The sequence below is a fragment of the Hordeum vulgare genome, chromosome 4H, assembly GCF_904849725.1.
Source record: "Hordeum vulgare subsp. vulgare chromosome 4H, MorexV3_pseudomolecules_assembly, whole genome shotgun sequence".
NCBI lineage: Eukaryota > Viridiplantae > Streptophyta > Magnoliopsida > Poales > Poaceae > Hordeum > Hordeum vulgare.
Window position 1 is genome coordinate 19,251,938 of NC_058521.1, and position 24,509 is coordinate 19,276,446.

At 42.2% G+C, this 24,509-nt stretch overlaps 2 protein-coding genes and 1 non-coding gene across 4 annotated transcripts; 2 read left to right on the top strand and 1 right to left on the bottom strand.

Moving 5' to 3' along the window:
- Positions 1-256: 256 nt before the first annotated feature.
- On the top strand, positions 257-6,416 carry LOC123447515 (protein POLLEN DEFECTIVE IN GUIDANCE 1). Of its 2 annotated transcripts, none has more exons than XM_045124122.1 (11): positions 257-919; positions 1,586-1,740; positions 2,184-2,287; positions 3,245-3,333; positions 3,422-3,495; positions 3,575-3,725; positions 4,051-4,218; positions 4,830-4,927; positions 5,017-5,139; positions 5,669-5,737; positions 5,832-6,416. In XM_045124122.1, the coding sequence occupies exons 1-11, from the start codon at positions 382-384 to the stop codon at positions 6,030-6,032; spliced, it is 1,770 nt and encodes a 589-aa protein (XP_044980057.1). In that variant the 5' UTR covers positions 257-381; the 3' UTR covers positions 6,033-6,416. The 2 variants fall into 2 exon arrangements, with proteins under 2 accessions (XP_044980057.1, XP_044980058.1); XM_045124123.1 differs by having other exon boundaries at positions 1,589-1,740.
- Positions 6,417-7,563: 1,147 nt separating this feature from the next.
- LOC123451509 lies at positions 7,564-7,666 on the top strand. Its single transcript, XR_006632364.1, has one exon. It is a non-coding gene; the product is annotated as a U6 spliceosomal RNA (small nuclear RNA).
- Positions 7,667-8,499: 833 nt separating this feature from the next.
- On the bottom strand, positions 8,500-18,342 carry LOC123447516 (vacuolar sorting protein 39). Its single transcript, XM_045124124.1, has 13 exons — positions 17,796-18,342; positions 16,805-17,016; positions 16,140-16,271; positions 15,908-16,051; positions 15,321-15,433; positions 13,578-13,998; positions 12,485-12,814; positions 11,700-11,921; positions 11,314-11,556; positions 10,782-11,210; positions 10,320-10,418; positions 9,129-9,345; positions 8,500-8,986 (listed from the first exon to the last, which is right to left on the bottom strand). The coding sequence occupies exons 1-12, from the start codon at positions 18,202-18,204 to the stop codon at positions 9,145-9,147; spliced, it is 2,955 nt and encodes a 984-aa protein (XP_044980059.1). The 5' UTR covers positions 18,205-18,342; the 3' UTR covers positions 8,500-8,986; positions 9,129-9,144.
- Positions 18,343-24,509: the final 6,167 nt, after the last annotated feature.

Below are 24,509 nucleotides of genomic sequence, written 5' to 3' on the forward strand. Positions count from 1 at the left end.
GCTTGGGCCTGAACCCCGGGCACGCGGGCCGGCACGGCACGGCCCGTATATTAATCGGGTCCAGGCAGGCCGGGCCGGGCCGGGCCGGCCCATTTGACCAGGTATGCTCCCTATCATTCGCCCCACACACGTCATCGCCATCTTGTACAGAAAAAATATCGCAAAATAATGATCCGAAATTAAGCGAAAACGAGAAGGGAATTAGAATTAGAGAAGCACACATTAAACGCGAGAAAAATAATCTCCCGTGCTGCGTCCGTTACTCCTCCACCGTCTCCCCTCCCCCTCCCCCCTCCGCTCCGCCCCTCGCCGGCGCGCGGCGTTGAGGCCCGGCCCGCGCCCGCGCCTAGGGTAGGCGAGGGAGCCCTCCCGCCGCCGCCCATGTCATTCCGATCCGGCGGCCGCAAGCTCTCGTTCGAGCTCCTCTCCAGCGACCTCACCGCCGCCGACGACGACGACGTGGACGACGCGTCCCCGCGCTCCCTCCCGGAGACCTCCTCCGATGGCCAGAGCCGCCGCAGGCGGCGCTCCAGGCGCAAGCAGGGGGCCCTCCAGAGCCCCCCGATCGCGGAGGAGGAGCCGCGCGTGGACGTCCACCCGCCCGCGCCGCTCAGGGTAACGACGGATCTGAGGTCCGTGGTGGAGAAGGTCTGCCAGGCCTCCGACGCCGAGCGGTCCGCGGCGATCTGCGTGTCGTACGCCGGCGTGGAGCTGAGGCAGAGGAGCGTGGCCGGGAATGGGAGGGCCGTGACGTTCGCGGAGGACGCGGCCAGCAGCTGTGCAAGCAGCTCCGCCGCGGTGCCCGATGCGATTGACCCGACCCGGCGGCCTGAGGCGAACGGCGTCGTGAAGAAACTGGAGAAGGACGAGTCGCTGGACTGGGAGAAGTACATCAAGGAGAACAGCAATGTTCTCGGAGGTACATATTTCTGTTTGTTTGTTTGGATTACAGCACACATTTTGTCGTTCACATTTAGAGTGTCTCATTTGCGAATTTCGTACCGGCAACCAGCATAGTCTATGAACATTGTGACATAAACTAAACAGTCTGAAGTACAAATCATAAATTGCTTTTGGGGTACACTGAAGTGGTTGCCTTATGGGTTTTGGGTGTCCTGCTAAAGTTGGAGGATTATGAGACCTAAAGTGTACCTGTACAGTGGTTTAGAAAGAACACTGACATCATTTTTTTAGTTGGAATATGTAAAAATTCACCAAAAAACCTGCAGATAATCATATCATAACCTGCATTTTCTAAGTAAGAAAATAAGGATTAACTGATTTTCTATAAGCTCGTCAAACGGATTTGTGCAATACGATACAAATGGGTGAAAATAGTAACTACAGAAAGTTGAACCAAATAATTTAAACCAGTGAGGTACTCTGTTCATGTTTTATTATGGAAACCCTTCAAAAAATATCATTACCAGTCTGTGGATTTGCGTTCCTTTTTAACTGTCAAGCTCCTAATCGTTGGTGCTCTGTAGTGCCGTAGATGAGAACAACTTCTTTATTCAAGTCTCCTATTGCACACTGAATTAGTCCAATGTATGCATTTACACCTCTTTTCAACTATGTGATACAGCAGAAGTCGAGCGCCGTGACAATTCACCATTCAGATACTTCATTGGAGAAATGTATAGCGGTAATTCACTTAGGAGTACAATTGCAGTGGGCAATGACAAGAAGCGACAACGGGTCTACAACACTATGTTTCATGTGCCTTGGAGATGTGAACGGGTATGTATCTCTCTTGCAAATATTCTCCCTTCTTTGTACCCTATATATTGAAAAAAAAAGGAATTTTAGGGCCATCCTAATTATTTTGAATTTTAGGGCATTCTAAATTATTTCGAATAGTTTGCCAGCATTGCTGGAGATGAATCCAATATGCATCAGTTGTAATATTTCTGGAACCATGTCATCACCACATATTTTAACTGAAATGAATATATAATTAAATTCAGATCCTTGTTAAGATATGGATACATACAAGTTATGCTTTTGCAGTACTTAATAAATTAACAAAAATAATGTATTCGATAATTCCTTCAAGCTTTTCCTTAAAAAAATTGGATTTGATTACCACATTCAAAAGATAGCTAAATGTTTCAGTTCAGTAGTTCTAGATGTGGCATGTTCTGTAATCATGGGGAGATGTTTGATTATGATCAATGCTGCAGCTAATTGTCGCAGGATTCTTTGTCTGCTTGGATTCCTTTCTGTCTTTGCTCACCATTATGCCTGCAAGAATTGTGATGACAGTTTGGCGAGTGCTGAAAACCAGGTGGGTTCACGATGATGCTGTAAACTTGATGATTTACACATAATATTATCTGCATACTATTTTGTTATGTGCGGGTTCCACTAAGTTTTATGATTTATCAAATCTAGTTTTAGGATTTTGTTCTTAAAAGAGGATACCATTCGGTTTTGTTGTCGGCAACTGAATCTAGAGATTACTTCCTATTGAAACGTATTTATGGGATGTTTGGGAGGTCTCTGCTTAAACTTAAAGCTACCACAAGTTCAAAGATTTATTAAGGCATCTCTATAGGCCTTCTCAGATTAGCTTAATCCCTTGCTCAAATAATTAACTCTTTGTTTAAGATTTTCCAAGAAATCAGCTAAAAACTTCTATGTGAAATTAAGCACTTTCAGAGAGGGCCTCAGACTGTTTGGAGATTTACAGGATTAGTTTTGTTTGGGGAACTTTCTTCTTTAAAACCGAGAAAAATCGAGTTAATTTGCCATGCCGCTGACCATTTCCTGTAATAAAATAATTTTTTTAATCTAAAAATAAGGTCATCTTTTTTTTTTTTTGGCATGAGAACATCTTAGTTGGAAGCATATACTAACTAGTCTGCAGAAGTGAATGGTTTAGTCTGCGGAAGTGTATCTTCTCTGAATAAGTTAATGAGACATTGCTGGTATGCTAGTTAAGTGTCTGATTACGTGGTTGCTATCATCCATTGCCAGTATTAGTCTAGTTGGTAGGTCGTATCTTTTCTATTTTTAAAGTGGCAAACATTTATGATAGCCATGACTTTACCAGCGGGAGAAATCCTGTTGAATTATTTACACTCATGCTGCACAAAGTGCTTGTAGCGTTGAGTGATTTTTCATCTGTTTACTTATATTTGCCATTTGATTGTACACACTACACACCACTCTTCCCCAGTTTACTATTTTGTTTTCGGTCGTATGCTGTCATGTACTTATTTATCGAATGTGTTTGTGACAGGCAGTTTCTTCGGCCAAATGCTGCTGATTTATCAGATTATGGATGTTTTGTAGTTCTAGCCCTAGGAGTTGCTTCTTTGCAAATGATAGGTTCGTTATTTTCCCTTTGATTTTGCCAAACTAAAATGATACCCTATACATATTTGTTAATCCTCAAACAATTTGTTTTGTGTGTCAGATATTAGTTTGATTTACCATGTCATTCGTGGCCAGGGCACGATCAAGCTCTATGTGGTATACAACGTACTAGAGGTGAGGGAAGTATATTTTATTAAATGTATGTACATTTTTATTAGTTATTAGGACACTTACCTTTTTCTGTTCCTTTTAGATCTTTGACAAACTATGTCAATCATTTGGCGAGGATGTGTTGCAAGTTTTGTTCAACTCAGCTGAGGGACTGTCAACGTGTTCAACTGACAGGGTTACATTTGAACTGTTGCGGTTCCTTTTAGATGGGGCTATTGCTGTCCTCGCATTTGATATCCTTGGCTCCAAACTATGATGTCTTACTTTTACATGCCTTTGTTTAATTTATTAAATTCTACAAGTTTGTGGTGTCAGAATCCCCCAATTCAAAGGAAAACTATGTAGCCCACACTAATATGTAGCACCGAGCTGATTATAAGCTCACAGTAAAGATATGGTAGTCATCGTGTAATGTTAGTTTTAGTTGGAATCACAGTGACTTGAGTTTTATCTAACATAAGTTCGTCCAGCTTTCAGTTAGACTGTAAGTTTACTTTGTTACCTTTGCTGCTTCCATTTCATATTAATCTGGATTTGGTTTCCTTAACAAGTCATTACTTGTGCATTCATTTGTCCTCTTAGCCCAAGCTATCACCTTATCAACATGTATTATTGCCCATAACAATGCACTATTGGCTCTTTTGGTGTCCAATAATTTTGCCGAGATTAAAAGCAATGTATTTAAGAAAGTTAGCAAAGAGAACCTTCACAATCTGGTTTACTATGGTGAGTGTCCTTATGATTGTGTCATTTCCATGATTCTAAATCAGATGCTGCTGGATGACTGTATTTGCTACGTTTCCAGTGTCTGGATGATCCTTTTGAATTAACCGTTGCTGCATAGCTGCATTTGTCAGTATGTCATGTATGGCTTATTGTTGTTGTCTAGCTACTCAGTGTTCAGCAATTCCATCTCCTTATGTAGAATGAACCATGCTGAGTTGGTCTCCATAGACTTATGTAGAATGAACCATGCTGAGTTGGTCTCCATAGATAAATTGTCCGCGTAGACCTTTTTACATATTGGATATTCATTAATTTTCTAGAAGCAAATTCTTTGCCATGCTGTAAATGCAAGGTTCAACCCTTTCATGCCTACTAGCAGGAAATTGTGAGTGTTGGTTGCAAACAGTGCACTGAATGCAATTTAACTGCTGTAGCAGGAAATTGTGAGCATTGGTTGCAAACGGTTCACTGCATGCAATATAACTGCTATGTTTTATGCTACACGTGGTTAGTTAGCAATTGGCACTGTGTCCTATATTTATCATGCCATTGTTACATTTTTTTCTTCGTCGCTTTTTGCAACACTTAATTTTTGAGTTGTTGTTTTGCAGATATCATTGAGAGGTTTCACATCACAGCATTTTTACTGTTTGTACTAGCTCAAAATATCTTGGAAGCAGAGGGGCCATGGTTTGACAGTTTTCTTATTGTATGTTGAATTTTTTTCCTTTCTGTTCTTGTCGTAATCAGAGACTTGGATGATATCAAAAGTAATATTACTTCCTTTTGTCACTGCAGAATGCCTCCTATGTATTTATGTGTGAAGTACTTATTGATGCTATCAAGCATTCATTCCTTGCAAAATTTAATGAGATAAAGCCAGTTGCTTATTCAGAGTTTCTGGAAGACTTGTCGAAGCAGGTGATACGCTGACAAATAACTTTACCAGTGACATGTGTATCTTGATTCAAATACATTGCTGGCTACATAGCCTATGCCCCTTTGATGCTTGGATAAATAAACAAACAACTAATGAGGTTCAGAGTAAATGACCCTATCAATTAAAAATGCTAAGACACATTCATGCATGCGGAATATTGCTTATTTGATTTGTGGGAAATATTTGTTTTACTACTCTTGTTGTTTTGCTTCATTGGGTTTGTAGTTTTCTGTCAGTGATTCTGTGGCATGTAGTTGCCTTTCACCTGATAGGGTCATTTAGGAAATTCTATCTAGACATGCATATATGGATGAATAATGTGACTCATTTAGATTTATGATTTGACTTTCTGAGTGTCGAACAGAGATATGTCCAAGTATTGTTTTCCTGATTTTGATTTGCTGAGCATACCAGAACTTTGTGATAATGCTTGCTCATTTGCCAAGAATTGAACCTTTTTCATCTGTTGTTGTTACTAATGCCCGTCTCGCTGGAAAAATATGTGCACAGATATTGAATGAGCAACCTGATGACCGTCAGAAAGATCTAACATTCATCCCCCTTGCCCCTGCTTGTGTGGTAAGTCAACACGTCCAAATGTCATGCTCTTATACTGCCAATTTGTATGTACCAAATACTTTACTAATGAGCAAGGTATTCATTGTCTGTGTAGGTAATTCGTGTGCTGACTCCAGTGTATGCCACCCTCCTTCCTGCTGGGCCGTTTATCTGGAGAATATTCTGGATCCTGCTCTGGTCAGTTCTGACCTATTTTATCCTCGCCATCTTCAAGATACTAGTGGGATTGATACTGCGTTGCCTCGCGAGTTGGTACATAAATCTACGCCTCACAAGGAAACAACATGCGGACTGAGCACGCAACACCGTAATCCTGGTGTTAAGATGACAGCATTCTTGAGAAGACAATTTGATGTGGTGCGTGAAGTACAGCGAGCAACTGCCGCATCGGCCGTGAGTTCGGTCACCTTGCCCATATGACAGAGATCTTGATAGTGTGGTACAGCACAGAGGAACATGACAAACATATCTTCTTTTTTCAGCAAACCGTTTCGTCGATTCAAGGAACTAGGCGTAGTCCAATTTTGCCGTGTTTACAACATCTTTCTGTCATCCTTCTGTGGATAGTTCATTTCATCCTAAAGTTATCTGCCTCAACCTAGAGAAGATTCTTGTAAAGCCTTGCGGGGCTGTCTGCTTTGTACAATTCATTTAAGAAAATATGGCAGCTTCATCGGCAGTGGCTCTCTTCTTCTAGTCTTTCTGTCTCACACAGTGAGTCTGTAACAACGTTTGGCTAGTGTCTGCTAGGCGTGGTAGGGTTTTCCTTTTTCTAGCTTCTATATATAGTGAAGGAGACGCTGGCCTTGCTTCAGGGGCACGTGTTTTGGCCAGGAAGCACATCAGGGCGCGTTAGTCTGACAAGGAAAAACCAGCATGTAGCGAAGGCAAAGGGAAAAAGCGAGACCCTCTCCATGCTCACTTTGTCGCTAGTTTTACATAATCTAGAGGAATATATGGCAAATATCCTTTTTTAGCAAACCGTTTCATGGACTCATGGAACGAGATATAGACCAATAATGCCGTGTTTACGGTATCTTCCTGTCATCCTTTGTTGGACAGTTTATAGCTTCATCCCAGTGTTATCTGGCTCAACCTAGGGAAGACTTTTGTAAAACCTTGCGGATCTTTCTGTTTTGTACAATCCATTGGAGAACTCTGCTATGAATTGGGATATCTGATGTGGTTAGTAAATCATTGATTTGCAGAGCTGCCAACTCTGGGGACCATGTAATTTATAACCTCTGAAGCAAAACTCCGCGAGGACTTCTTGTTGTAAATCTACCCGCAGCCTAAAAGTTGGGAACAAATGCACACACACACACGTTTATGTATTATTTTTTGTGGGAACATACACGTTTATTTATATTGAAATGTAAGAAGATGTACGATGACTGGTATCAAAAAACCGAGTCAAATTACCCGCAGAAGAAAAAACCACAATCAGATAGCCAATTTTATTTTATTTTTTACCAAGCAGCTAGCTTGGTAAGCTACCAACAAAAACTTGCAATAAAACAGATAGCCAAAAAATTTTAGCAACCGGAGTCAAATAAGCAGCGTTGTCCCCGACGGTGGAAAAAAGAACCCATGCATCAGGCCATCACATGGGCAGGCTGACAGGAAGGCTCGCTGTTCCTTACAAGCATGGAGGCCCATTACGGCCCTCCACTATTCTGGCCCGCGCCAAGAAGAGATCCTGCCCGCCGCACGTTCCGACGTCGCTTCCGTCGCGCGGGGAGCAGGAGCCTCGTTTGTTTAGTCCCACATCGGCCAGCGAGGGAGAGCACGATCGGTTTATAAGCTCGCGCGCTTCCAACCTCGTCGTCCCTTCGGGGACATCCGATAAAATTGGAACGATACAGAGAAGATTAGCATGGCCCCTGCGCAAGGATGACACGCACAAATCGAGAAATGGTCCAAATTTTTTTGAGATTTCGCGCGCCGGTCCCTCCTCCCTGCTAATAATCCTTCCGTTGCTGCTGTTTTACAAAGCGGTCCTCGTGGTTTTCGTTCCTGTTCTGTTAGGTCCTGCCCGGTGCTTCCTCCATCTCTGAGCTGGGTGTGCTTTGCTGTTGCAGATACGCCCTTCTGGAACTTTGTTTTTTCAAGATTGCGCACTTTTTAAGATTTAACGTTCTGGACCTTGGATTTTCCACCTCTGACCACCCGCGGCTGACAGCTGGACTAATCCAACATAGCCGCTTCTCCAAACCTCTCCGTCTTTGCTTCCTCAAGGCTGATCAAACATGCATTTTTGTGACCAATATGGGTAGTGTAACTACAAATTCTTGTCAACCTCTGTGGCGGCACGACCGCGCAGCCCTCCCCTTCGGTTGCGCCGTGCTGTCGGTTCGCTCCCTTGTTTTTTTTTTGAAATGGAGGCAAAGATTGCCTCACCTACTCCCTTCGTCCTAAAATAAGTGACTAAATAATGACTCAATTTTGTATTAATGCCCAGTTAATTAGAAAAAACAGGTAAAAATCGACACTCTCTTGTTAGAATTGTCACCAAGGTCTACCCTACCCTTTTTTTTCTTTTGTCATGGCTAAAATATTGGTCGATCCGTATTTGCAATTTTCCGGCATGCAAATGCTTCATCGGCAACTTGAGTCGGTTCTTCAAACCAATGTTGGCCAACCAAATTTTCGGTACGACAAACTTGGGCACAAACCAAACACACCCTTCCTCGCAAGCGCGTAGCTCTACCGTACTTTACACAAAGTGATGTGGTAGATCTGTATACGAATTCTGATCGATATTTGGAAAAACACGAATCTCAATATTTACTCTTATGATTGGTACAACAAACAGCAGGATATCACCGCCTCCACATTTACAACAGGCTTCAACAGACAAGACAGGAACACTATACGTTATAACACATCCACTCAACTCTGTAAGCTTTCTGGACTCGAAACAAACAAGCGAACGTGCACGTGCACTAAATACAAGGCTCTGAAGAGAGCCCGCTAAAAGCTTTCCGAAGCAATCCACTCGGATCCAGTAAAGATGAACAAAAAGGGTTTTCACAAGACGGCATCGATGAAAACTTGACGCCACAAAACGAGGGCAGGAGATTCACCCAGAGAGCAATGCTTACAGGCAAAGCCATGGGTTGATGACCCCGCGGATTGGATCAGGGCTTCAACACAACTTTTTCCAGGCATGATCCAGAAAAACTGCAGCTATTGGCCAGTTCTCCCCCCGATGTTCAAACTTAAAAATCTTGGTGATTGACATCTGGCCTGTCAAAACACATATATGAAAAGAGGAATCTAGTTAGCACACACTCTTGATTTATTCTAGTCTGCCATAATAGGCTGAACAAACGGCTGTATCTGGTCCGCCGTAATAGGCAATATACGAATATGGAGTTCAAATCTATACCTGGAGTATGGTGACATCATCTACGTTTCACAGAGTTTGCTCCTCTGCCAGCCTTAATCTGTTGTGATTCTCTAAAGCATACAAAATGCACCAATGTCTGTCCGTTTGGATAAATTGCAAAAGCACTGTTTGCAATGCGCTTATGACAAAGAGAACACATGCTATCTCCATCAATCTTCACAACAGCTTGGCGTCGTTTGTACAGATCCTCCTTTACCTGATATATAGATTTAAGAAAATAGAACAGATGTTCATAAATTCCACTATACAACAAATCTATTTGATAGAAAAAAACTCACAGCCTAACTATTAGCTAAGCCTGTAATATGACTATGGCATGCATGATGAGATAGCATATTTACCAGCACTATGACAGTACACAAGATGATTACATACATCATTAAATTGTTTAAGACCAGGAGATGCTAAAGGCCCCAGACCATTAGTTAAATACTATCAAGTTCTTGTTTGCCCAGTGTGGTTCAGCCGCAATTCCACTGGTTATCAAAGAGTAAGACTACTCCTAAGTTAAAAGTTCTTGCCAGCCTTATTTTCAGGGATTGCATTTTGATTTGGGTCCAAAGGTTCTGTGTTCCCAAGGAATACTGGAAGATCTTTTTTCATCTTTTCAACGTTTGCTAAGCAATGCTGGGATCCCTCACTCACTTTCCCTTTGATGCTACAGCATGCTAAGGATGCTGGGATCCCTCACTCACTTTCCCTTTGATGTTACAGCATGCTAAGGTGGCCTTTAGAGAGCCCTGTTTCCTGGAGATTGCCATCACGGTAATGTGGCACATTTGGAAAGAGAGAAACGGTTTCGTTTTCCAAAATCAAGACCCCCCAACCTTTAGGAGTCAGGACTGGCTTCTTAGATTGTAACTGTCATATCTTTCTTCTTTGCTCAACAGTCACCTAGTGGTTTGCCCGTGTTTGACGTACATATGTAACAGTTTTTATATACACAAAATAATACTCCCTTCATCCCAAAATAAGTGTCGTTGATCTAGTATAAAATTTGTACTAACTTAGTACAGATTTTGCGACACTTATTTTGGGATGGAGGGAGTACCCTAGAGGGCTCCCTTACTCTTTCCCAGTGAAGAGAAACACTACTATAGTTATAATAAGAAACATACTGGCATTCTACAAGGACAACCCCACGAACACAGAACATGACATCAAGCTAACCTGCAAGTTTGCCCGGAGAATCAAGTTTTTGATAACCATATAATTGCGCCGATGTTCACTAGAGTTCCGCAATAGTGGTTCGAGAAATGACACCAGATCCTGAAAGCATTCACACCAGATTTATTAGGCTTTTCAGAAGCTTTACTAACTGGACATACTAAAGATGAAACTAAACAACTGAAGCAACGAATTTTGGAAAACAACAATCTCAGAAGCTACGTAATTGTGGTCTTTTAAGGGGACACATATGTGTATCTTGTAACAGCCTAAACAACAATAAATCGCACCAGCTAATAGAGACATGTCGTGTATGCAAACAAAAGGAGAGCACTACATTAACATGAACCTTCATACTTTTATGTTGCTTTTTAAACACAATGCCGCAATAGAATGGTCGGTGTGGACTTCTGTAAACCTAGGACAGATGAACCATGATACCTTTCAAACATATAAACTATTCACCTGCAGTTTTGTGTCTCTTGGTAACAACCGAAGAGCCTGAGCACCATTTATTCTATCCCACCGTTGGCTTAACAAGTCAAGTGCTTCGTTCAACATTATAGGGCCTCCGTCGCTAACATCGTCTCCATCACCATCACTTCGGCCACTTTCTGGCCCACTAGGGCTAAAGCGTGTGTCTTCAGCCCCTTCAATCTCAACAACCTTTCTACCCATACGCCCTCCTCTGAGCTTAGTAGTAGAATTAACCCTCTGAATTCCAGGGTACTGTGATGCCACTGGAATAATTTTCTGCTCGATCTCTTTTTCAGCTTTTTTCGGGTTTAGATAAATTTGCAGAAGATTAAAATAAATATTGGACTTGGAAGGCTGCTGCGCTCCTTCCTCATAAACACGGTCACAATATGCAACAGCACGCTCTGGCATATGGAGCTGCAACATAGTGCACAAGTTATTTTGAAAGTTCAAACCCATCCCTATCCATTACAAATTTATATCAGTAGATACCAGAAGCACATCAAAGAGCAGTGAGTACCTTATGAACATAGAGAGATAATGCACGGAGGTGTTGGTTCATTTTCCCGTACATGATAGCACGCTCTTCGAAAAGAGCATCCTGGGGAAGGCGTTTAAGAAGTGTGTCCGTATTGTAACCTGAATTACTCTCTAATGTAGATATCAACTTGTTCCGCGTTGGGGAATATGTTTTATCAGTCCAATTTCCTTCATCCTTCAGAATCTTGTACCAGTCAAGAACTTCAGAAAGGTAAAGTTGCACCTTCAGGCCAGAAAGTTCGAATATCAGTAGAAGAAATCCACTTATCGCAAACTTTGTAAGAACAGCTTATGGAGCTAAGATCGTCCAAACAACATACAATAAATTTTCACATACTAACAATGTGACAAGACAAAGATACGTACCAGCTCATTTTGTAGATTAGGATTGATCCCGGTTTCACTCATTGAAAGCATTAGCTCTAAGTAAGTTGACTGCAAATTTGGAGCATGCTGTTTCAGATATGAATTTACCAAATCTGCTGGAACATTTTCAGACAAAAAGAGCTCAATAGTGTCTGACGGGTTGCGTTCAAGAACATACAAAGAAGACTCCAAAACCAGCATTGGGTCAGATCTACAAAGGGGCTGCACAAAAGAGCACAGCATCTCAGATCAGCTGTAGAAAACCAGAACAATGTGACAAAGGGACTGAGTCCATAATATGAAGGACAAAGTCCAAATAATAACCTTAAACACACACCAAACAATACAGCTGCAAATATTATGGCTGCAACAAGTTTCCCTAATGTCAACGAGAGATTCCAGGAAGCCAACTAATATCAGCAATAAACAAATTCAATATGATCCCACCGCCACGTCAAATGAGCAAGCACATATACACTAGGACTGATAATCCAGAAGTCATGATGCAATAATATTTAAACACACACATATATATATGCACAGAAATGCAATCCTGAAAACCATGAAGCACAATTTGAAATTTAATATTCTGATGATGATTACACATTTATTAAATAAGCATACATTAAGACATGTACTTGTCAAACTTTTACAGAGTTGATTTTTAGGACAAATAACCATGAAACCAACAGCAACTGGTTGGTTTTCATTGTTTTGTGTAAATGTAAAGTGATAAAGTGAATAAAAGTATCTGTCATATGATGACAGAGGAGAAAAAACAATACCCTGAGATACTCAATGATCATTTGTGGGTTAAACTTTTTACTAAAATCAGCATTTGCCATCGCAGACTTCGATTCTTCAACCAACCGATTGAGTAATTGGAGAGCTTCACGGTGCATGTCATTGCTTCTGTAGAGCTCAAGTAATACCATATAATCGCTCTTTTCCTTCAGAAACTCCTCACATATCTTCAAATCACAATAATTGAGTCCTTTCAATAACTCTATAGCTCCTGGTGACTGTCTTGTAAGAATAAGAGCTTGAAGAAGAGATGTGTCCAGTACATTCGCCATTTCTCTTGCAACAGAGCTTCTATGTGTTTGGGGCCGTTTCTGACAATAAAAAAATGTAGAATCCCAATGAATCACCTTTTCTTTATAGTTATTAACAAACAAATTTTCAAATTTACATTATGTACAATAGACACCATGCACACTCGCAAACATAAGGCACAAGAACTTTGGAAAGGACGGTGTCCTGACAAGAAATTAAAACCAATTTGCTATTTATTATTAATGCCAGAAGGTTCCACTCGCTCCAGAGAATTGCATTTATCTCATGTTTACAGGGATGAGAGTATCATGAATGTAGACAGGAAGTTCGAATTCTTATGGAATCTCAGACACTTCAGTCTACATGTTTGGGTTTCTTTTAACAAATTCCAGGAAAAACAGAAGCATAAAGATATGTCTTCTTTCTTCCGGATTTTTTCTACTGACCTTGGAGATATACAAAAATCGATAAATCAACCTCCAGATGCAAAATGAATGAAGCTCTCAGCCTATCTCACAAAAAAAAAAATTGTCCAGGGATCCTAGAATGTTTTATCTCTAGGAAATGAAGTGGTAGTAACAAGAAAAGCAAGTTGATATCCTCAAACCAAACTAGGATTCATAATAACAGTATGATATGCAACCTTTTCAAAGACTCAGAGTAACACCAGATTGCACCTAATAGTTTGACTTTGCATATTTCGGTCCAATCAGTGCCTGGTTTACTTACGCTGAACTAGTTTCTGGTTCACGCAATAATTCCACATCACAACTAATTACAATGTTCTCAACAAGAAAGCCAGGCATTTGAAATAGTAGTTACCTTATTTGGCTTCTTTGCCTTATATGGCTCAGATAAGTTTAAGCTATGGTGCACAGCTCCAGAGACGACCTCCTCGGTTACTTCAGATGTCGCTCTATCAATTATACCATTTCTTTTCTTCTGCAAGTACTTCACAAGGGCTATTAGAGCATTATGACTCATTTTCTTGTTCTCCAATGGAGATTTATCATCAGAATCATGAAGCTGCAAAGAATATGCTTCCATTTCATCTGTCGCATCAGAAGATGCTCTTGCTAATTCTTGCAGGTCTTGAAGCTTGTCATGTTCACCTATAATGTGTGTTTGAGGCAGAACAAGGAATGGGTATAGAGATAACACATAAGTAATATCCACATGTGCATCCGAAAACTGTTCCATTGCTTCCTCATAGCTCCCATTATCAAATAAGAAGTGCCCATATCTGATTCATGAAATAAAAAGGAAAGATGTTGGTTACTTATACGCAAGGGACCAAACTGTGTTATTATAAGAAAACATGAAAAATACTTAGAAGAAATGAAACAAGGATGTTCATCTATTTTAATTATAGACTATAAAACAGCACCTAATACAAATCTGCCATGGTATATTTGATTGATTACAGCCTTCAAAAAGGGGTACATGTGAACATCCATAGCCATTAACCATCACACATCAGTGATAAAATTTGAGAGTTTATTTTTCTAGAAAGCTTTCAGATGCTGTTTTTGAGGTAAGAAACCTTACATTTGCTGTAAATTAAATTTTAACTACAACCTGTTTCAAAGCAAATGAAAGTCTGAATGTTCATCATGTCGTCCATTGCCAAGTGCAGCTTACTAGTCCATCAAAAGCAAAATAATAAGCAAGTTTACTAATCCTGGTGTACATGAGTACATCAAGTCTTGGCATAACATTTTATTGAAATGATAAATTACCAAATGCCAACAACCTTTTCCATCATAATTTATATGTTGTTTGCAGACTGTATATGAATTGCCACATACAAGTCTTAGTGATAATAATATAGTTAGGATAGTATATGAATTGTATGGGAACAACTGTATGTGAAAACAACTGTATCTGGCACTGAATAACTCTCGCTAACAGCCACCAATATGCCCCCATTCCTTGGGAGCATGTAGAATGCACTAGCGCCCTTATTAAGTCATCAGAAAACATGTCTAAAGGTCATGAAAATTTCTGAAAGGATGTGTATATGGCTTAGACATAATACACATCTACCACACGACAAAATTTCAGATCCAAATAACTTCATAAAAAAAAGACAAATCATGATGTGAATAGTACAAAATTCAAATATGAACTGCAATGGTGTCATGGAGAGAAGAGCATGAGAAGTGGAGAAAAAGAGAGGGCGGGGGGAGGGATATAAAAACAGGCCTGTGAGGGCATTCTGGGAATTCTAGAAAAGGGAGGGCATGTTAATTGGCAAGCTCAATGGGTGCTATCTATGAGGTCGATGGCATAATGAGAAGGGAATCTGAAAATGAAGAGGGCATGGAAATAACCCAGAGTTCCGGTGGCATATAATGGTTTTCTTTTCCTTGAATTTGATTTCCTGATGACAGATTCAAAACAAAAGCAGAGAGTTGTGCTCCAGTGCTTGAAATAGCTTAACTAAAGCGGAACAGCATCTACCCAATCATGTCATGCAATGACATACAAGCATACTATCAACTGACTATGGACAGAGCAAAATGAATACTATCGTGGCCATCGGATCAGGCAATCTGAACATACCTCATGTGTATTGAGCTTTCTTTTGCAGCTCGTAGGTTTGAATCCTCAGGTGGAAGTAACTTACACAATGCCAGCGCGTCCTCAAATTCTCCAGAGGCGGTCAATTGCACTATCTGTATACCAAAAGATATACGAGTAAGGAACTAAGAATAAATCCTTACAAACAACTTCCAAAGTTATCAAGACAGATCATTTCTTGTTAACTTGCGAATTTCATCAAATTAACACTCCAGTATAAAAAAAGCAAAAGGCATTAACTATTGGGAAGAATCTGCAATGGAACTGGTGACACAAAAAGGATATGGAACAAAGATCCTTGCCTACAGCACAATACACAATTCGATTGATCACTTTTAAGAGAGACCATCAGGTCAAATTATTTTATTGTGCTTTTTTTCTGCTGTGTATTTACAATTATGCAATGCCATTAAATTATTGAGGTTTCTCACACCGTATTCAACTTATACTGGAGGCGGGACCTAGCATGAAACAGCAACGCTGTGACTTGTGATGGCTAAAACGAAAAATATGTAAATATTGGCATCGGTGCGCTGATCAACATTAATAATAAAGTAAAGGCACCATACCTGGGCACCAATAGGAACAGGCAGCAAACCATAGACTGAGTTGGACAGCGAAGCAAGTATATAGTTGTCAGTTTGAACAAGCTTTTGAACATCACGGAGGACAACTGTCTGAACCAATGCGCTGGGAGCTCTAAGAGACCGTATCTGAAACAATACTCAGTAGGTTAGGTGGGCTAATGAAACTTACGACTTTGATATTCTCTTTACCAATACACAAAACAAAACAACTTACCTCAACATGTCGTGGCAGACGTGCCACAGCATATGGCTTATGTATAACAACAGAGGCAGGAGTGTCCGACCAAATTATCCGACCGTCTTGAACAAGTTTCCCGTTTTGATCAACAAATACGCCGATGTTATCCTGGAAAAAATGAACAAGCAAAAAAGATAAATGAGACACTTCATACGTGTTTGAATCTCGCTGACCTTTAACTCACATCTGTTTTAAAGAAAACTTTCATGGCACATCAACGCATGCTTGGGAATGTGAATCAAGACGGTCCCTTCTGATAGCTAAATGACAAAGTTTGAAAGTGTTCTAACTGGTACCTAAGTGTTATTATAATGCATCTAGCTAAAGGTTTTCACATCAATTGTGGTACAACATCTTCAATATTTCACAAGACAAGATTCCCTTATCCTCAAATTGTGATGCAATTCGAACGAAAGAAGGCATTCAGCTTAGCTATTGATTAGGAATCAATGCGAAGAAAACATGAATAAATCCCGGTGTTTAGAAAAGCTGCCACATTCTTCTTGTAAAGCATATCATGTTGTTATCTAGTCATTTGGAACCAAACAACACCACAAAATGCTATCATCGATCTGCCAAACAATATCATGAGATGGAAAATCAACTAGAAACTAGTAAGATTGTGAAAAGAAGTACTGTACCTTTCCAAGGAGGAGCTCCCCGGTAGGAAGAGGCACAACTAAAGGAGGAGCAATCCTCCCAGAAGAAAACACTTCACTTAATGCCCCAGTCACGCTATTTATGATCATATAGTCCCTCCTGATGCCAAGGCATATGTTGTCACCACACCAGGCCATTGATTTCACAATATCAGGGACACTAAATTCCTTCACCTCGACAAATTCTCGCCCACCTGACAAACAGAAATTAAGTTTCCTTGCCTGTTCACAACAAGATCATTTGAACAGTTTAAACATTTGCCATCTTTCCAGATTCCTTTATTTTACCGTAGAAGCTTACACAAATCTATCAAACACGCACCATAGGAAATTAACATTTGAAGGCGCATCAGGCCTCAATTCTTACATAAGGTACTAGATGCGGCTAAATACAGTTAGTCTTCTCTACACTGCTCTTAGAACACTATGAAGCATTCACCACTATGAAGCTTATTTACATGTAATTTTTCCTTTTGCCAATTTCAACAAACAAAGGTATACTGGTACTTCATAAGCTTTTCCGAATTCCAAACAGGGTCACATTTGCAAATTTCCCCTTGCCAATGAGAAGTTACAAACATTTAAAAATAGAAAAAGAATTGACGGAACATACATTTTATTATAACATAAAGTTCGAAAGGAATACGGTACTTCGGTTTAAGGGGATACCACCTCATAGCATGCTAAATAATCTGGTAAAAACAATTTATTAGAGCTTCCCTGATTCGGATATCAGATACTGTAATGTTATTTGGCATGGAAAACTAGAGAGCATAAAAGACGTGTGTTTCCTACAATGGAAATTCGAGCTCCAGCATAAAAGTTGTGATTCACCGAACTGAGACTAACAGTCTAACAAGTACCAGCGGGTTATTTCCAGCTCCAGCGAGATCGCAATCAAACAGATGATCAAACCATGGCAACGGAGAGAAAAATGCTGGGACATATCGAAAGCAGACGACAAAATTCTCACCGTCGAGGCGGAAGACGGTTAGGCGCTTCTGGCGGCCGGCGGCAAGCAGGCCCCGGCGGTCGTCCCAGGCGAAGACGTTGGCGCCCTTGGTCTTGGAGACGACGGCGACGGTCTCGAGCCCCGGGAGGCGGTGGAGGGCGACCCACTCGGAGAGCGAGAGCAGGAGGTCGCGGCTGGCGCTGGCCTCCATGGCGGAGGGCGCGCGGCGCCAGAGGCGCTGCTCCTGGCGCTCGAGCGCGTAGGGCCCGTCCCTCCGGATCTCGCCGTCGGCGGGGGGCGGCGCGGAGTAGATGCGGAGCGAGCAGTCGGAGGCCGCGACGAGGAGCTTCCCGGCGTGGGAGGCGACGGCCTCGATGCGTCCGGGCACGCCGGAGACCAGCTCGACGGCGTCATACGCGCTGTGCACCATGGCCGGGCCGGCGCGATCGGGCGGGGCCCTCCACGGCGACGCGAGGCGGCCCCGGCGGTCGTCGTGTGGGAGGAGGAAAAGGTTGGGGGTGGGGGTCGAATCGGACAGGTGGGGAGACCGTAGTAAGACGTTGGCCCGTTGGCCAGAGGCAGTCGAGGTAGAGGACAGAAGTAAAAAAGAAAAAATTATAATACTACCGTATTCATATCATAAAGATTAAATTACAAGTCACGTAAAAATCAAGATGACCAAACTGAAACGATAGCAAAACATCGTTGAGTTTGACACCAACGTCCGACATCACCATAGCAGCCATCAAAGGATAAAATGACGGGTCACCTCCTCACCCGAGCTCGACGCGGCTCCATCGCCGATATGTAGCTTTACGGACCTTCAAGATGGCTCATCAAAGATGAAGCCATTATCGTTGAACGAATTAGATCGGGACAACACTTCAAACACGCCATCGAACTACAGATCTGACACCCCACCACGACTAAGACGATGAATGAGGAAACAATAGCTGCTACCCATCAACCACGAACTCAGCACACGTTCGTTTTTCAGATGTCGTTGATGCACATCATAATCTCATCTGCTCCTGGACTACCTCCAAGCTCCGTACCGACGTTGGACCAGACGTCATCACACTGGCGGAGCCCGAGGACACAAGTTCACTACAAGGTTGTCGTCGTCGCCGCGATGTTCCCGCTTGAACAGACTCGTTCCTAAATCCATCACCGACCATAAAAACGATCGCCTCATCGGGGAAGAATCTGGAGCCTCTTTATTCAACACTGTTGTCGCCGTTGTCGAAGCCATTACGTCGAAGGATCCAAAAACCTAAGCTATTATGGCCCTAAAACCTAAAGCAAAAAATGTTCTGCACGTGCGAGATCCGATGATTCCCCTCACGACCGATGACAAAGAAGTCGCCGGCGGAGGAGAGATGCCAGAAAACGGCGCCAAAAATTGGCTCTCTTGACGGTGGCAGCTAGGGTTTCTGGCCGCTAGCCAAACCTGCCACGCACGCTACTTGATGGGGGAGTTGATGTAGAGGACGGGAGTATACGAGCGTATACGTGTATCCCTCATATTTTGTACAAGTATACTTACTCTCTTTTTCATGGGCTAAGCTTTCACCCGCTTTAGAAGATCAGTCGGGTTACTGGTCGTCGGATTTACTGCATCGAGCGAGCCGAATACGTCTTTGTTAGAGCATATTTCTTCATATATGGTTTTGGTAATTGATGACAATTCATATGGACTAACGGTTGCCTTAAGTTATATTTACAGGATTTGTCCATAGACACTTCTTGAAGTCCATGTGTTGGGTTCAAGGAATTTATATGATGACCAAGGTGGTATTCAAGGTATTATTCAAAGAATGGTCATAGAGACACAAGGTTGATCAAGATCGTTAGACAAAGAGTAAATCAAGATGATCAACACACAAAGCGTACAAGATGTACCGAGAGGGATCAAGTGATCCCATGGTATGGTAAGCATTGTCCATTACGTGTTTGTGTACTAACCCATGGTATGTGGGTTTAGGTGTGTTTCCATGGGCTTGCGTCTAGAGGAAGATCTCATACAACCCATGAAGGATGGCGTCAATTTGTGATCGTCATCAAGATTGCGGTGTGCAAGTTCAAGTGGATCAGCACGAAGATATCATGTTTGAAGCTTGTCGTCCATTGTGGTGGCAATGGACTTGTGAAGATATGCTGAAGAGCGACTAACCCATGTTGTGTATGGGGGAGCAATCAACTAGTCTTCATCAAGCCAACGCAATCAAGAAGGTGGCCCATCTTGAGGAAGACAAGATCATCGTCATCTAGCTCAAGAGGAGGAGTTGCAAGGTATAGGTTTTCCCTTGGTAGGTTTTCTGTTTTAGGATAGATTGTCGTACTGTCAAGGGGGCTCTCAATTGAGTAGCTCGATCGCATCGTTCGTTGAGAGTTCAAACCATTTGCATCCTTGCATCATACTTCTTGGTTCTTGTTTGGTGTTTCTCTTTGTGAGTTTTAGAGCTTATGGTCATCTTCATGACAAGCTCGAGTTCATCGAAAACGGAGTCCATATGCATCTACTATGATGTTTTTTATATTGGAGCTTTTGCCGGTTCTTCATTCATAGAGGTCTCACATCCCTATATCATTGACATTTTCAGATCTGCATGGTCTTAAGATCTTGTCGTCCTGAATCTCGGGCAAGTAACATACCGATAGACAAAGGGAATAGTATACGGGATTGATTGAATCCTTGACATCGTGGTTCGACCGATAAAGATCTTCATACAATATGTAGGAGCCAATATGGACATCCAAGTCCAGCTATTGGTTATTGGCCGGAGAGTGTCTCGGTCATGTCTGCATAGTTCTCGAACCCGCAGGGTCTGCGCACTTAAGTTTTGGTGATGATTTGGTATTAATGAGTTATGCGTGGTAGTAACAGAAAGCTGTTCGGAGTCCCGGATGATATCCCGGACGTCATGAGGAGCTCCGGAATGGTCCTGATGTAACTATTTATATATGTGAAGTCATATTTTGGCTACCGGAAAAGTTTCGGGTTTTTCCGGCATTGTATGGAGAAGCTTCTAGAAGGTTCCGGAAACTTCCAGGGGAGTCCGGAAGTCCATCAAGGGTTTCACCACGTCCCAAGGGTTTGCATGGGCTGAGGAGAGACGTCGTGGCCTTATTGGGCCAAGCGCACAAGTCTCTCAAGTCCCATGCAGTTGGGAAAGGTGGAAAATCCACCTTTATATGAAAGGGAAGGAAGGGGACTAGGATTCCACCTACTCCCCCCTTGGATGTGCCCTAGGGCTTGGAGGGGCTGTTACCCATGCCCCTCCACCTATATATATATATATATATAGGAGGGGGCGTCCCAAGAGAACACACGAAGCCCTTGGCGCCCATCTCTCTCCCTAGATCGATTTCTTCTCTAGTTTTTCTGGTAGTGCTTAGGCGAAGAGCTGCCGGGACACCACCACCACCACCACCGTCACGCCGTCGCGCTGCCGGAAATTCATATACCAACCCACCCTCGCTTGCTGGATCGAGGAGGCGGAGAAGTCATCGAGTTGTACGTGTGTTGAACGCGAAGGTGCCGCCCGTTCGACACTTGATCGGGAGTTCGCAGGATGGATCGTGATAGGATCACGAAGACGTTCGACTACATCAACCACGTTTCTTAACGCTTACGCTAAGAGATCGTGATAGGATCGCGAAGACGTTCGACGTATACATGCAATCTTGTCCTCTTTAAGCACACTAATGTAAGAATAGCGTCGGAGAGACTGAACCGGGAGATACTGAGAGGAAAAGTGGCCTAGGGTTCTAATCCCACGAGGAGGATTTCCATGGCAATATGGGATCATCTCTCACCACAGGAGATTCGTACGTGAGTTTGGGCGATAGGGAAAGGACATGAGATCGGTATGCCTTGCACCGTTGCCTCTAGGCTGCTGTGGAGAGAGCATCGCGCGAGAGATCCACGTCTTGCCATGAGATCGGTCTCCCTTTATGCAAGGTGGTAGCTCGTCTTGCCTCAGTTTGGTTATTATGTTCGTTTTTTCTTATTTTTTTTTCTTTTTGATTCGTTCATTGTCTTCTTCTTCTTTTAAAACTACATATATACAAGATTTCAGTTTACTTAAATTTTTAAAAAAGTTTTATCGAGCATTAAAATAATGTCCATACGGTCTACAAATTAGATCGCGCATTTTTTCAAAATGCTCGTGTTATTCAAACAAACAAATGGACATTGAAGACACCATCACCTTGAAATTTAAGGCGAATGGGGAGTACTCTACGAGTTGTGCTTACAGGTAGTAGCGGAGCTTGGTGGGGGTCAACCTGGACCATGGCCCCCAGCTCAAAAAAATTAAGCCTATATTTATTTATATTAGGTTCTTTTTTGACTCCAAATCAGTTAAAAATAATGAAGTTTGCCCCCCTCAAGCCCATGACCCCCCCCCCACACACACACACATTTTTGGCTCAAGCTCCGCCGCTGCTTACAACGCACAATTTCTAGGATCTACGTCCACTGTCATGAACAAGACCATTCAGAAGGTTTGGCTGCCTCCCAAAGTCAAGTTTTTCTCATGACTCACAATTAAAAGCAGGATTTGGACAACCGACGAGCTGGAGAAGAGCGGCTGGGAGAATTGCGGCCTTTGCACCCTTTGTAACATGGCCCACGAGACTTTAGATCATGTCTTTTTCAAGTGTCGGTTTACGTTAAGCATTTGGCGATTGGTCAAAGCATGGTATGGATTGGGGACGCTGGATATAGGTAGATGAGGAATGGAACGCAGCACCAAGTATTGGTGGACGAGCATGTCAAAACCGAATACATTGAACATGAAGGTCATGGCTTCGCTTACAATGCTTGTTTGTGGGTCATCTGGAATGAAAGGAATGCTAGAGTCTTCCGGAAGAAATCGACACAGCCATACTATGTCCTAAAGCTTATCCCAGAGGAGGCCAAATTGTGCGTGACTGCCGGGACTAGGCACTTGAGTATCATCAATGCCGCGAGAGTAGTCCGGTTGTATCTTAGGTAGATGAGCTACAATGTAAGGCCGGTTCTTTTGTATCCTAAAACCCTCCTTCCTGATTAATGAATGAGGCAAGTCCTTTGCTATGTTTTAAAAAATGATGCATTTCCAAAATATGTCATGACAACTTTTAAGAATGTTTATATGATGTAAAATATATTCTTGTAATTTTAAAGAATATTTCATGATATTTTTTAAAATGTTGGTGCGGTTTGAAATTACGTCCATGCCATTTTTTAAATGTTTTTTCAATTTAAAAAATGTTTTTACAATTTTAGAAATATTTTGTATCATTCAGAAGAAGTTGACATTTAAAATATATTCATGCATTTCACTAATATGTTCCTGAGATTTTTGTAGAATGTTTTTCAATGTAAAACAAATGTTTGTATATATATTTTAAAATAGTTTGTACCGTTGAAAAATATATTTGTGACATTTTAGAGAAACATCACGTGTCTCAACAAAATGTTCGTGAATTTGTTTAAAAAGTATACAATTGTTAGTTAGTTAGGATGGCTGTTTAATTATCCCGGCCTAGGTTAGTTATGACACGATATTTGAATTTTTGTCCAAAAAAACCACTAGTCGAATGTTATTGTTAAAAAGACCACATGCGGTATGAAATGCGAGAAAAAACCCCCATTTTTCGTGACGGCAGGCGCGCCAGGTGACGCGTGGCACCTGCCGCCACGGGCCGAGACGGCTGGGCCCCGCCGCCACCCGACGAGGCGGCCGGCCGGGCAGGTGGCACCTGCCGCCACCACTCCACGCGGCACGCTGCCCATGCTCTCGTACACGTACATGCATGCCTCAAGAGCTGGCTGGCCATGCCTCAAGGGCTGGCTGGCCATCACGGCGTCATGCATGCTGCCATGCACAACATCCCGCCGGCCGCCTGGAGTGCTGGCGGCAGGTGCCACCTGCCCGGCCGGCCGCCTCGCCCGGTGGCGGCGGGGTCCAGCCGCCTCGGCCCGTGGCGGCAGGTGCCACGCGTCACCTGGCGCGCATGTTGCCACGAAAAATGAGGGTCTTTTCTCGCATTTCATACCGCATGTGGTCTTTTTTGACAATAACATTCGGCTAATGGTCTTTTTAGACAAAAATTCACGATATTTAGGCTCCGCTCACTAAAATTCATCTCTGTTCTAGAAAATGCAAACCAAATGGAATAGCTCCACAATATGGCACTTCACAAGAAACTAAGATCTAGGGTAAAACTTTTTGTTTTTTGTAAAGCTCTCATGTAAATGGATACCTCTTTGTTTTTCCCTCGACAGTCAATCAAATAGATCCTTTTCATCAAATTTCGCATTCTTGAAGCTGGAGCTACCTCAAAGCCAAACATGATAAACTGCTCTTTGTGAAGCTGCAACATTTATATGAAATTAGTCTAAAATAAATTTAATGAAGTAAAGCTAATTTTGGTAGTGAAGCAGTCCTAAACATGCCCTATGTCCTTAAAATGAAGTGGTTGTCTAAGCCGCCAAGCCAGGGGCCAATGAAGTTAGGAATGGGGAAAGATGTAACATAGCGCTAGATGGCAACGAAAAAAGAGAGTACATGCTCATTGGAGGACTTAAAAATCATATTTCCACGTCACAAAAAAATAAAAAAAATGTAACATACATAAATACATATGAAAAGGGCAAGATGAGGACGGCCTCATTGGAGGACTTGAAAAACATATTTCCACTTTACAAGATAATAATAGAAAACGAACATACATAAATACACA